We start from the raw sequence: 15,292 nt of genomic DNA on the forward strand, positions 1-15,292 counted from the left end.
TACTACTTAATACCTATTTATTAAAAACCATTTTAATACATCGTTACTTTCTGATATTATATATACATTACATACATAATACGCGCATGTGTATAATATCATATATCTCTCAACTATATACAGATCAAATAAGAAGAAAAGCATATATGCCGTGTGATTGTTCTTTCACATAATTGCTTTTTCCTCTCTTCTCCGACACGACAGACTGCAAATCGCACTGTAAACAAATTCACATTCGAACTGTAGTTCACTGTTCTGATCGCACGGCGATATTTTCACTGTTGCAGTTTCATGGATCTCGCAATGATTTACAATACTATCTGCAACACAGATATCATACACGACGCCGAAAATATATTGTACACACTTGGTGACAGAGTTGGGAACGTTATTTAAAAAAAGTAACGCGTTACCGTTACAGTTACTAAGAAAGTAACGGTTCGTTACTTTTTTGTTATTTTTTTATAGTACTAAAATAAAATACGTAATTGATTTTAAAATTAAATTATTGTTTTTATGCTTAAATTATTATTTTTGGTGTAACCAGTTCATTTAAAAAGAACAAACTATTCAAAACTGCAATAATATACAATATACAATAATCTTGAGTCAGAGAACTAATATCTCTTTATGCGCTTGAGTCTATTTTCTAATCTTTTATTATTCTTCACATAAAAATTATTGTCGGTACAGAGCCAGATTTTACAATTTAGTTCTTGAAGATTTTTAATAAATTTAATAATAGGCTTAATGTAATATATACACACACTCGTTCCATGGTTTCTTACAAAAATGAACTACACTAAGCATACTTATTATTAAATTTATCAAAAATTTTTAACAGCTAAAATTTGTACTAACTTGCCATTGTACTAACAATCGTTTTTACATGAGGAATAAGATAAAATCACATATTGTCTTTCAATGAATATCGAGATATTTCTATCTAATCAAAAATATCTAACTACGCTACAACGTGCGATTAACGCATTGAATAGAAATAACTAAAGTAACGATAAAAATAACAATTAAATTCGTTGTTGTTATCGTTACAGAAAAAAGTAACGATCGTTATCGAAAAAAGAAGTAACGGCAATGGTAACGGCGTTACAAGCTACTTCCCAACTCTGCTTCTCTGACTTCTTTGACGAAATAAATATCTATCTTTCTTCTTACATACATTCTTCTCCTACATAATCGGCATTTTATAAAATCTAGCTGCAATGAACAAAGAGGTGACATCCGTCATATGTTCTGAAAAATATCCTGCAGAATCGTCCGGAAGGACAGTTGTCGAGACCTTTTTGTTGCATATGGAATATCTTTGAAGAAGGGTACACGAAATAAAACCAGTTCTTTCGTCCCTCCTAAGCCTTTCGCGTAGTGTTCCCATCACTTCATAGGGTTAAGACGCACCCTTTTCACGGTTAACGTTCGGTCGCAAGCAAGAATTCGTATAATATAATTGCACGATGCGATTTCCATTCGCAGAAAGATTCGTCGGAAGGATTGTAATATTAAAATCAAGAGACTGCAACAGAGGAGGGCTAGTCCGCACATCAATTTACATCTCCGCTTCCCGTAGCAGTAACTTTGCAATTACAATTTCGTAATTATATAAACATTCGACGTTATTTCACACGTTGATATCTCTTTTTCTCATTCTCTCTTCTTTTTCTCTGCATTTTACTCATAATACTGATTTCTAAGATTTACAATTGTAATTCGTTTTCGCATATAATCACAATACTTGCGTGTCAATGTTTTCTTATGTTATAATGTAATTTTTATAATTACTCACATAGCAAAAATATCCCGAATATATCATAAGAATATCCTACAGATATTGAGATATCTTTATAATATCCTTGTGATGTATTCGGGACATTTCTGCTGTGTGGGCACGCTCGTGATCTCTTTCTCTTTCTTCGTTCCCCTTTTTCTCGGTATAATCATTGCATAAAATTTAACGCCAATTTGTAAACATAAAGTCTTTTGCGACCCATCGAAAGTTCTCTTCGTCCCAAACACGTCGGAAACTCAACCTAAGAAGTCGACCGAATCTGTCAGCCTTTTCAGCTCCGTCTTCACCGGTATTCCTTTAAGCCCGTATCAGACTACCCATTGCACCGGCCGACCCGACTGCCGACTACGACTGCCGACTCTCAATGGACCAATCACAATGAGGCGCTGACTCGGTAGTTTGATACGGGCTTTATGCGGTTACTCTTTTTCCTTCGTCGCACGCGACTCAAATCGCGATCGAAGGAGCGATAAACTCAAGCGAAGGCGTGTACGCGCGTCAACACGTCGTCGTTTTGCCCATGATGGCCGTGATCGCTTCGTATAGCTTCGTAGTCTGTCGATCACATGGAGTGTTGAGGCGGCGGCAACATGATCTCATAGCCGGTCGGCATACTCTGCTGATGATGATGATGATGGTGATGAGAGCTGGACATCATCTGGTGATGCGTCTGCTGGTAATATTGGTGGTGCATGCTGGAGTGACTAGCATAGTACACCGAGCTCTGTTCCACGTCTTTCCCTCGAATTTGAAAAATGACGCTTTAGAATAACGGAATTCGGAAACGGTATTTTATACAATAGAAGTTCGTGTCGTGTCGATATCGCGATAATTGTCTCAATTTGTTAATTCCGATTTATAAAACCGCAATGTTATCTTTCGCGAATAGTCATGAACTGAATAAATAGAAATCGGGAATCTTAGGCTTGTATTAATAGATATTACCTTAGATTGCGTTCCATAACGTCCTTTTTGAGAAAATTTTACTCGATACTCTATAGTATATGTAACGTAAACTATAAGTATTGAATAAAATTTTTCTCAAAAAGAATGTTTTGGAAAGTAATCCTAATAACAATCCTTGATTTCACGTTTTCGAAACGTATGAAACGTTTAATGACGATAGTAAAACTCTTCGAAAATGTTTCTGAACGATACGTGCTATCTAGGTACTTGAAACTGTTCTACGTAAAATACTCAGATTTGAATTTAGAATTAGATGAGAGCTTTTTCCATTTAAATTATACATATATGTAATATTACATTTATACAATCGTGATTCAGCTGAAAAACTCACGTGTAACTCTAAGTTGAAATCTGAGTGTCTCATCTGAAGCAAGTTTCAAGTAATATTAATTTTACGGACTAGAAATTAAGTATCAAGAATGAGTGAGATTGCAAATCACAAATGAAAGAAAGGCACTAAATTAAATTATGAAATTGTGACTGTTTATTATATAAATTTTGGAACAGCAATATAAGTTAGAATTACTATATAATCGTGACAAAATATGATATATTAATTTAATTGTAATTAAATAATAAACGTCTCATAAATTATAATATTCTCAGAGAATGCTCGAGACATACCTGTATCGTACACGCTGCGCCCGTAACAAAGGGCCTTGACGTCGTTCATAGGACTCAATCCGCCGTTGTGAGAGTGAGCGGTGTGAACAGACGACGGGGTGACGGGAGTGGCGTAGCCGTGATGAGGCCCCATTGGGCTCATACCCATCGGGCTGCACGGATTCATGCCAACCGGCGACATGCCTATGTTCGATAAGGGTGACATCGCGAGGTTTGGACTATCCGAGTCGATGCTCTGAAGAGATTGAATGCTGCCGCCGTTGCTCACTGAGCTGCTGATCGCACTGTTGCTCGTGGTCTGACAATTCAATGGTATCATGTCCCTGCGAAGAAATGACGCCTCTTTACTATTGAATCCTCGATCAATACTTTTGATCACTGTTAAATGATAAAGTTTGACCTCTAATTCGACGCCAAGTGGTGTATTTTCACCACTTATTTCAGTATCGTTACATATTTTCATTATACAGTTCTTCTGATAATTAAGACAATTATCAATGCTAGTGTGTAGGTAGAGCGCTTGAAACTGAATAGAAAGTACTATTACAGTAATTGTTCCTATTGCAGCATTCAAGTACGATGCAATAACTCATGAAAAAATGTTTATGACAATTAACTTATTACTTCAATATTTCACGAAACGGAGTGAAGATCATGAAAAAAGTGTAACTTTTGAAAAGTTATTGTATTATGTTTGGATATAGTAATAGGAATAATTATTGCAGAACAGTTTAGTTTCATTTCATTTCAGTTTCATTTTATTACAAAAGGAAAAATTTGCCGTAATTTTGCCTTACTGCTAATTAGACTTTCCTCTCGTAGAATGCTCGGTTCAGATATTCTTATATCGAAATAGTTTGCTTAGAACGAATTGTTAATAACTGACGAGTTATTAATGAATTGTTAACGAGAATGTCAAGAGGTCTCTCATATAAATTAATTGTTCCAGAAACAAAAATATATCCCTTCGACGAGAAATACGTTCTATCACGGTCTCAAGATGATACTGCTGTTATGAGTGATCTTGTTGCTCAGTACTCGTAAATTTTGCTTGTTTCTTTAAATGACGTTATCAAAGTATGATTGATATCTTCTGCATTGTGCATCGTGTGACACATACATTGTGCATCGTGTGACTAGCTTTATACCAGATCCTTTGTTGCTCTTTTGTTTTATTTTACCTGGAAAATCCGTAAAAACATCTCGTCGTTGTCTGGGAAGATTTAATGAAAAATATCGCTCGACTTTAAGTAGCTCCTCGTTTTTTATCTTTTCTAAAGGTCTAAAAAACATGGGACTTAGAAAAGGACATAGTTAGCGTTTGAATACGGTCAAGAATACGGCCTCTGTACAACAAAATAATCGTCGTTAAGAAAATATACAACACATATGTGAATTATGTTGAAAGAATCGTCGTAATAGCAAATGTATTATTAGGCGAAAGCAGTTTGAATAGGACTTAGGGCCGATTGTTCCAACTGACCAATTGTCTGAGCTGAGTTAAATTATATGTCTGTCTTCGTTTCTTCTTTAAATAAAAACACAACTGGTAGTTATGTTACGAACGAAAGGTTGGAACAATCGATCTTTAAGGTCAGAAATGTCCTCATCCCGACAGCAGAAACAGATTAGGTCAGCATTTCAGTAAAGAATATGAAATTAAAATAAAAATTCGAATTAGAACATAGAGCCGATACAACTTTTTCTCCCATAAAGCTCCATGATATTCTTTTAAAAAGAATGAATTCTTTTTTTGAACATATGGCAATGAGCTTTTCTAAAACTTTTAATGAATGATTATTATCAATTATATTGTTTCTGGAACAATTAATTTATATGAGAGGCCTCTTGACATTCTCGTTAACAATTCATTAATAACTCGTCAGTTATTAACAATTCGTTCTAAGCAAACTATTTCGATATAAGAATATCTGAACCGAGTATTCTACGAAAGAAAAGTCTAATTAGCAGTAAGGCAAAATTACGACAAATTCTTCCTTTTGTAACAAAATGAAACTGAAATGAAATGAAACTAAACTGTTCTACTGCAATAATTATTCCTATTACTGCATCCAAACATAATACAATAACTCTTTAAAAGTTAAACTTTTTTCATGATCTTCACTCTGTTTCATGAAATATTGAAGTCATAAGTTAATTGTCATAAACATTTTTTCACGAGTTATTGCATCATACCTGAATGCTGCAATAGGAAATAATTATTCATTACAAGAGACAAAAAATGTTCCTTGTTAAAAGAGGTAATTATTAGTTAAAATTATTAGTTAAAAGAAGGAAACTAAACTGAGTAATCGCTTTTCTTAGCAGAATGCAATATATGGTAGAAAATATTTTTCTCTATGCATGAATAGTCTCGCAATTATGATTATTTTATATACTCCTAACTTCATCAGAAAAAATGTCCAACCGTTTTGCAAACAAGTATCGTGCGAGTATACGTGCGTGTGTACGTATGTATACGTATCACTCACGGTGGTCCCATGTGGTTACAATTCCGCCCATGACCGTACGCCCGCATGGTACTTTTCTCTCTCTCTTTTTCCGCCCTGTACCTGCAGCCCAACATATATAATGAATTTTTATGGCTGCGTTTCAAGGTCCAAACCCAAAGAGCATACGCTCCGCATACGCATCATTTCGAGCCCTTTCTTCGTCCTGGAGAATGAGTCTAGCGTCCTCGAACGAGGGTTCGATTCCACAATATTTCGGGACGGCTGTTAACATTGCCTGCGTTATGTTGTAATAAGTGCGACACTCGAAGTGGGATATTCGAAATTTTTATAATGTAAAGAATCAAGTTCTTTGAGAGAGACGAGAGAATGCAAAAAATATATATGATTGTGAAAGAGAGAGAGAGTCCTATCGGTGTCAACGAAATATTTCGATTAGTAGTAGGTAATCATTTATAGTTTTGCTTATTTGAGAAGACAAGGTTATTACTATTACGTTATTTAATATTGATTGTGCTTGGAGAAACCTAAGTAGAAAAGTTGCCAAGGAAAAACTCGTTGCTAGCCAGAAACCGGCTGATCTTTTTTGGCCAGTATTTGCTAAAATTAGATAAGAAAAAATGGTAATTAAAAATAAAACCACAACGATTGAATAACAACACTGTAGACTGATTTTGTAACTTTTAATGATGATTATGTTGTTATACAGAAGCCATATTTTTGACGCGTATTCGAGCGCTAAGTATACCTTTTCCAATCCCATATTTTTTATATAAGTATCTAGTATAAAATTGTTTTATCTTGAGAATCAGAAAAGCGTACTTAACGAATACGCATTGCGAATACCTCAGATACAATACATGGTAGAAAAGCTGTGTAACGACAACGATATAATGATAACGACATTGTTGTTAAAAGAGTTAGTGAATCGACTTACTGATCAATTACTAGCTAGGAAGAAATCGTTCTTTCTACGTAGGGAGATATCCATGTCAGGCAGTCCGCGTCATGCAGAAATGTCGGTCTTCCAGCATCTCCAGAGTGGCTATTCCATATAAGTTTACTGACGACTGTCGGTTTGATGTCATTGCACAGATACAATTATATCACAAAATAGCAATTGCATACCAAAATGCATACAAAAATACAGTTAAAATCCAACAGTATCGAGCACGACCGTGTTCGGTACAAAAGTCGCGAAGGAACGCGACGGGCCGCGTGGCTGCTGCTCGAGCGACGAATGTTGTTCGGCGAGCTAACGAGGAGGAAGGCGCGTCGTCCTTGTTCTCGTGCGGCACACGTAAAGATAAATCGAGGTAGCGACTGAGGGCCGGCCGTGGCCTTTATGTAGTAAACTATTGGTAGTGCGAACAGCTCAATGGTGAAACGGGAGATGTAACCGAAGCTGCGTCATAAAACGGTAATGGGGCGTCGCGTTTCCTTTTCCTGAAGCCTTCGGGGGCCCGAAGAGGGTGGACGAGAAAAGGGAAGCTCGAGTCGGTCCTTATCCACCGAAAAGAATTGTTTTCTCCGACAAGAAGGCGCGTCGCGAGAAGAGAACGTCGGCAGGAATGAAATCAAAAATTGTCCCGCGTATGGTCGGTCCTCCTCCACGCAAAAGAATCGTTTCCTCCGATAAGAAGGCGCTGTGCGCCGCGAGGAGAGAACGTCAGCAAGAATGGATAAAGAAATTGTCCCGCGTATGGTCGGTCCTCCTCCACCGAAAAGAATTGTTTTCTCCGATAAAAAGGCGCTGTGCGCCGCGAGGAGAGAACGTCAGCAAGAATGGATAAAGAAATTGTCCCGCGTATGGTCGGTCCTCCTCCACCGAAAAGAATTGTTTTCTCCGATAAAAAGGCGCTGTGCGCCGCGAGGAGAGAACGTCAGCAAGAATGGATAAAGAAATTGTCCCGCGTATGGTCGGTCCTCCACCGAAAAGAATTGTTTTCTCCGATAAGAAGGCGCTGTGCGCCGCGAGGAGAGAATGTCGGCAGGAATGGTTTCAGAAATTGTCCCGCGTATGCAAGCGCGAGAACAATCGATTCGTTGAATTCTCTCGATAGCTTGAACCTTCGAATTGGTTGTCACGAAGGTCCAAAAGAAAACTTGGTGTATCACAAAAGTGCCTAGGAATATCACTTGACTCAGGAGGCACAAGGACGCCCACGATGGAGAGGTGGTAAGTACGTACGACGACAGTGATGAGTAGACTCGTGGACCAAAATTTCGTGCGACAGCAATGGCTGACCACACCATGCACGTACATATCACACGTGGTGTGAGTTCGGGAGGCTGGTGCGTGCGCGCGAAGAAAAGAACGGACCTGCTGCGAGAGCGAATGTAGAGTTGTTATGGCTACGACGGTGCGGTCATGGCCTGTCTGTCCCCCACTGTTTCTCTCTGCTGGGCCTCTGACGGACCCACAAGGTGGAGCTTGAATTTCGCTCTCTCTCCCTTTCTCTTGTCGAGCTCGTTAAAATCAATTATATACGAAGCTATTTTTTACCTTAAAAGCTCTGGTAATTCGATCATTTTGTATTAGTTCACCATTCCGTGTCCTTACTTGAAATATGCCATTTAGAATAAATGCCACTTGGGACAAAAAACTCATCAGGAAGTTCTTGAAAAAAAGAGTCTGACTTTTCGACAGGCCAAATTGTAGGCCAATGTAGGTTACGTTTATGCTTTGTATGAAAAGAGTCGTGGTGACTATAGAGACTCAAAAACTGGTCAATGCCGCTATCGCTAATTACAAAAGAAAGCACATTTGTGTTAGTTGATTCGTCAACGCTTATTAATGCGTACACTGAGGGAGAAAAGTATTTAAGAAATAAAAGATCTTTATTCGATACTAACAACGTAACTTGGATATCAATAACGTATATATACTTATATTTTTCAGACAAGGAAATATACATTTCCTCGAAACTTTAGCTCCTTATGGAAGCAATTATTGATTCTACTTGAATAAAAAATCTATATTTAAATAAATATGTTATTAGTACCCACAATCCGAATAATAATTCTTTATTTTTTTGTATGATTGTCGAGGAAGAAAACCTTCTCGCAATTTCTGCAACATTTCCAATTGTATGCTTACAATCATATTGTATTTGATCGATCTCGTCTATTCGCTGTTGTCTCATCCCTACAGCGCCAAGTTACTGTTATAATATTACGCACAAACGGAGACAAACGGATCTCTTTCTCTCTCTTTTTCTTGAGTTGATTTTGTACGTCGCTCCGAGAATTTTACTCTCCATCTTAACGCGTTTCGACTAAGAGGGACAGAGAGAGAGAGAGAGAGAGTCAGAGAGAGAGAGAGAGAGAGAGAGATTAAGTCAACGCTGCCGATCTTATCGTAATTTGCCGGCCCGTGTTATATCAATAAGGGGCTGAACACGCGTCCGGTATTATCTAAGCGTGACTCCGTCCGCATTTCTCTTTCTGCGCTCCCCTACCGCCGCTTTTTCTCCGGTATATCATTTACCAATAAACGTCGCGCCTAACATAACAAGTCGCAACGTTACGACCGCGCGATCCGGTCAGACCTTATTCCCATTCATAATCGTTACAAAGGACGTCAACACGGCGCAGACATTAATTAGATAAGCTCGCGGATTAGATAATCAACAGCGGCGAAAAGGAGAACCGCGCGACGAATACCCGGGGAATGCGTCTCACGATTATATCATCGCTTGGTTATCGTTCGAGTCCGATAAATATTTTCGCGGTGGGCAAGATATATGGATTCCTGCAGCGATAATCATGAAATGAAAGAGGAAAAAATCTGTGCTAGAGTCGTCTAGTGAGACGGATAATGTAGTTCATACGCTGGAAAGTATGCCGAAATTCGAAGTAACATTCAAAACGTGTGTATCTTAAAAGAAAAGAAAAATAGGTATTTCTTTTATGCAAATTAACTAAAGTATTAGGATGAGGTACTGGTAGCTCACAATGTAACGATACACCTAAGGGCAACTTTCTAACCCTTTTTAAATTACATTTTGATGGAAAAAACTGCCGCCAGAATACCGTCAGAGCACCGAGAAACAAGTGCACCTATTGTCACATTTATTTCACATTTATTTTTTGGAAACCCAGCGAACTATAGAATATACATCAACTATAGTACACGCGTCATCAGAGAAAGAGAGACTACTCTACAACGATTTTTATGCGGATAAATAACTAATAATTTTACTTAAAAAAATCATTTTACGAAAAGATTAATCAAAATTAACCGATGACTTACAAAATATGTGGAGTATGTTCTCCCAATTTTCACAAATGAATTCAAACTTGCAATCTTTGCACCAGGATTATGCGAACAACGTGAGATCCCTAAGTATCTCTTAGACGAAAATTAAAAGCGGGTGCTGTTCACGGAATTAATTCGATCAATTTTTTCGAGCATATAATGCTAACTTCTCAATAAGCAAAAGAGCTTCCCATAGTATAATTAATTTCTAAATTTCCATTTCTCTTTCTCTCTCTCTCTCTCTCTCTCTCTCTCTCTCTCTCTCTCTCTCTCTCTCTCTCTCTCTCTCTCGCTGTAACTACACTAATAAAAATTAGACTTTGTCTAACCACGAAACAGCAAATTTAACATCATTACGAACCAACAATGTAACGACTAAACCACAAACTCGATTCCATATTTCAATGAATAATTAACTAGTAACGAATTAACAACGAGGTAGAAAAGTTAATCTAGCTTATATTAATTAGCTACTAGCTTTTGATTTATGCCTGTCAATTACGTCTACTCGTTTGACATTCTTGCGAATTTCTTAATTTCCTTTTCTAAATCGTCAAGTTTGGAAGTTTGCGAAAGTAAAACAATGGAGGAACTCACGTTCTCGTCTGCGGCGTGCGATCCCTTTGCCGGCGATTCTTGAACCAATTGGACACCTGAGTCAACGTCAGGCCGGTCTTTTTTGCGAGATTCTTCTTCTCATCCGGCGTGGGGTATCGGTTTTTCATGTAGCACTCCTTCAGAGCGTTCCTCGAGCGCTCCTTGAAGCAATAAACGGTCTCCTCGCCGTCCCAGATCGTCTTCGGCAACGGGTACTTTTTGCGAAGCCGATACTTGTCCACAGCGCCTAATGGTCGGCCACGGATCTTCTCGGCTTCGCGGTAGTGTGATTTGAACCACATTTGCTGCAACTCGGGGTGGCGACGCGGCGAGAAAGGGTGGCTCTCCAGGATCGAGTAGAGCTCGTGATAGGCTCCACGATGAAAGGCTACGGCGGCACGCGCCATCAGTACGCTCTCGCCCCCGCGAAGCAGTTCGCCGGGCGGTAGGGACCAAAGAAATCTAAAATAAAAAGAAATCTGAAGTCATTCCTAATGAACTCTTCCCGGAACAAACACGACTGTTGATCTCAGTTCATGTGACCCGATCTGAGAGAAACATAAGCTACGTTCGCTTTGGATGCCTTCGTGTTGATAATTGATAGTGTTATTCGCTTTGCTTAATGCTTTGTCTCTGTCACTCATTGTATGCTGAAGGAAGATAGAATAATGCTTTCAACACGAAAACGTCCAAAACGAATGCAGACAATTTGCGCATCTTTATCTCTTTCAAACGTGTGCTATGCCTTGAGTAGACTATACAATGCGAAAGGAGAATAACACTCCATAGTGATGAAATATAAAATAAAGACAGTAACAGATAGATAAACTGGTAGATAAACAAACTGATAGATAAATGGACAGTTTGAATGATCTTTCTTTTAACTTTTCGTCTAGTGTGAAATATAAGCTAATATAAACAAACAGTGCCTATTAGGTCGTTTACACCACGGAATGGATCTCAAACAAAGCGAGAAAAAGAGAATAATAAAACGTAAAACTTCTACAAAGTGGTAGGGTAAAATGTAGAAGCCAAATATGGAAAAAAGGCATGACATTTTAATGTGACGTTTGATCCCGCTTTTACGATTTTTACCTGGACAGTTTTTCGATGTCCTGGCTCTGTGACAACGCCTCGCACATACAAGATATCTGCTCAGGCGTGAAGTTGCTAGTGGTACCACCAAAAGAGAGAGTGCTGATGTTAACAATATTGGCGTTTACACTGGCGGCTGTGCTGCAAGTAGACAGCTCTTGTGCATACTGAGGGCTACCGTTCGACGTAGGGGTCAGGTTCTGTGGATGATGAGACAAGCCGAGACTGGACATCGACGTCGTGTTGCCGTACTGAGCGGTTGCGTTGCGATGAACAGCGCCGATTTGACTGTTGCAGTCGCTATTCGGCGATGACAGTTGATCCGAACTGTCAGACATTCTTAGCTGGTACCCGCGACGAGACTTTCATGAACTTGTTAGCGACGTGTCGGACGACTGATTGGGTTCATCAAGTTCATTCGTTGCTCGCTGAAAAGTAAGTAAGCTTTCTTCTGAACTTTTTTCGACTGACTTCGCAGCTAGCTGAACTTCAACGACTATGTTGCGACTGACTCAGCAAGTACTTTGTATTCAAATAGGAAGGATCATAAGTTATTTTGTTTCACAATTAAACTATTTCACGGAGACTTTTTCTAGTTCCGGTTCTTGGTTCACATAGACTGTCCATATTTCCTAAATATTATCGCAAAAAATCGATTTTCGACCAAAACATGTTCAACATAAGATATTTTTCGGAGCTGACTTTTTTGTGACTTGTATGACTTGTGCTTCTGTCGGCAGACAGATGTTGCAGTCGTTTTTGTCTTGAAGATCGTCCGCCGGATGACTGACTAATGACAAAAATAATCATCCGTTGTTTATACGTTCAAGCCGATGCGACGGTTGTTTAGTGACGCGCGGTTCATTCATACCGACGTGAGACTCGATTCTCATCCATTGAGTTTTCCTCGACGCGGAGTCGCACCGTTCTTCCAGCGGAAGTCGCGAGCCGCGCATTCGGCAGTAAGTCGGACTTGAGAACGCTGATGGGATTTATATGTCGCGGCTATATCTGAAAATATTATCGACTTCGTATGAGAGATCTCGTTCAATTGTCGACAGCTAGCTCTTCAATCTCGACGAGGATCTACGATCTTCCTACGAACACGGCGGTGACTATTTACGTCAGTGATTGTGTCTTCCCCGCACATAATTCGAATTGTGGAATTGATTGTCCGATCGTCAGCGCGAGCACTCTTCGAATTCAGCACTTCGGCATTCGCGATTCGCCGATTTGCATCCTCGGTCGAAGAAGAGAGAAGAAAAGAAGAGCGCAAAGTCCCACGATTCCGATCACACGTATTCATTTGTCCTTCGGAGCCGCGTCTGATTACCGCACCGCAAGCAAATAGCTGCAAACCTGAGTTCGGCAGGCGCCTGGAATTGAATCTGAACGCGACGACGGCTCATAATGAATTATGTAATCATAATGCGACACTCGTCGTATGCGCGATTATTCATCGCGAAAACGTGACGATTCTTTCGATGGATATCCATTATATCACTTGTTTTTTCAGAGAGTTCCCTCGGAATCCAAATATTTTCTTTACTTAATTCTCAGAATTCACATTGACCGCGGATCGGTCTCACAAATATCGGTCTCACAGAAAAGTGACCTGAGGATTCTCGATATTGAGAAATCGCTATCACTGTTGGACCTGGCGGTTACAGACGTTTCAAACGTCACTACGCTTTTCCGAAAATGACTATCCGTCGGTTGCCGGCGTCGACGGGCGATCGCGACAGGCAACAGATTACGTAACCGACACTTGCCAAGAGAGCACCCTCGGCCGCACGAGAGCGTCACTGAGTGACCAAGTCACCAAGTTAGTAAGGCGAACTGGGTTGCCTCGCGCACGTAGTGCGGCCGCCCGATCTCGCGCTTCCGCTGTTGGATTGTGGTCGTGCTACCGCCTCCACTGGCTGTTGTAGTGGTGATCGTCCGGTCGCGCGCGATGCTGACGATGCTGATGCCGGTTCTCTTTCTCTTTCTTTCTCTCTCTCTCCTCCCCTCTCTCTCTCTCTCTCTCTCTCTCTCTTTTCCTCCCCATCTCCTTGTCCTCTCACATACGTACGCACACACGCATGCACACGCATTCTCTCCTTCTCCCTTCTCCTTCTCCCTCTCTCTTCCTCCTCTCTTCTCCCTCATCGCTGGTTCCCCTGCTCGTCCTCCTTTTTTTTCGGCAATGAAATCGTGCGATGTGCGAGTACAGCATGCCCGGCGATTGGTCCGAAGCAACGTATAACGCGACATCATTGGTCGCGTACAAAATATATAGTACTCAGGGGCGTTTCTACCCCCAACCGACAACTTCACCCCGTAGGACGCCGGCTTTCCGATGCTCCACGTTGCTGAGATTCTCACCTGGCGACCTCCGCGACGGACCGATTACCTGGATATATCGAATTTCGGCGATTCCTTCCTTCCTTCCTTCCTTCCTTCCTTCCTTTCTTCTTTCCTTCCTTTTTTCCTTCCTTCTTCGTCGATTTCGAGTCGAGGCTCGCGTAGTTTTTCTTCTTTCCTTCTTTTTTTATTATTATGCAACAGCTGCACGACGGGAAGTGCGGCGTCGCATGTTGCACCTTCTTGCCGATGTTCGACTGTCGTTCGCATTCTTATCAGCGGCTCCTCTCCGCGAGTATCAGCGTATCTTTTATTTCTGACGCGGATTGTCTATAAATAGGAACTGGATAAATTTTGGAACCATATCCTGCTCACAAAAATAGATACAAATGTACAGATACGGATTCATATATCATCATCCCTTATCTCTTGACGGAAACCTTCGGATGAAATCGAGGTAATGGAACGAGAAGCGTTTAAACAGAGAAATCTCTTAATAATAAAACAATTAATATCGGTTGAATGTTTGAGAATACTTCTTTATTCTTACCCGGCACATTGATAAAATCACATCTTCGAGATTCTCGATTGATTACGTATGTCTCTATTGCAAATAGCTCTTTAATTTGAACATTTTACATAAATACGGTATTCAACATATATACGCACAATTATAATATGTCACAAATATAAGACTTTTATTTGAAAAGAGATAACAAAGGCTTATGCAACAAAGTAGATAATGAAGCAGAGGAAGAAAAGGGAAAGACTATAAAAAATTTACAGTAGCGAAGTTTCAAAAGCTTACTCTGCTTTGGTCATTAAAGAATCGCATCCAAACACATTTGGCGAACACATGTGTCAGTTACGTAAGATGGTTGAAACAATGCAATTTTCTGAACTCAGATCATTACTTGCGCTTCACAAGTGCGAGAAAATGTGAATATTTGCACGGATCATAAATATTATTGTAGATAGAGGTGTGAGAACATTTTTATTTTAATATTTCTATTTTTAATATTTCTATATTTTTAATATTTTTATTTCATTCTAGATAACACAAGATTTGAAATAGTTATGTGAAATTTGCTGTTAATTTAATTATCAATTAAGCTACCAATTGAAATA

At 39.6% G+C, this 15,292-nt stretch overlaps 1 protein-coding gene across 3 annotated transcripts; it reads right to left on the reverse strand.

The window, feature by feature from the left end:
• Positions 1–13,744, reverse strand: LOC116849176 (homeobox protein six1b-like). 3 transcript variants are annotated; one of them, XM_032826094.1, is made up of 5 exons: positions 12,690–13,744; positions 11,819–12,246; positions 10,724–11,185; positions 3,395–3,717; positions 2,367–2,545 (listed from the first exon to the last, which is right to left on the reverse strand). In XM_032826094.1, the coding sequence occupies exons 2-5, from the start codon at positions 12,154–12,156 to the stop codon at positions 2,367–2,369; spliced, it is 1,302 nt and encodes a 433-aa protein (XP_032681985.1). In that variant the 5' UTR covers positions 12,157–12,246; positions 12,690–13,744. The 3 variants fall into 3 exon arrangements, with proteins under 3 accessions (XP_032681986.1, XP_032681985.1, XP_032681984.1); XM_032826095.1 differs by having other exon boundaries at positions 1–2,539; positions 11,819–13,744; XM_032826093.1 differs by having other exon boundaries at positions 11,819–13,744.
• Positions 13,745–15,292: the final 1,548 nt, after the last annotated feature.

Source organism: Odontomachus brunneus, unplaced genomic scaffold, assembly GCF_010583005.1.
Source record: "Odontomachus brunneus isolate Ranch 3 - 2012 unplaced genomic scaffold, Obru_v1 Obru_scaffold_108, whole genome shotgun sequence".
Taxonomy (NCBI): domain Eukaryota; kingdom Metazoa; phylum Arthropoda; class Insecta; order Hymenoptera; family Formicidae; genus Odontomachus; species Odontomachus brunneus.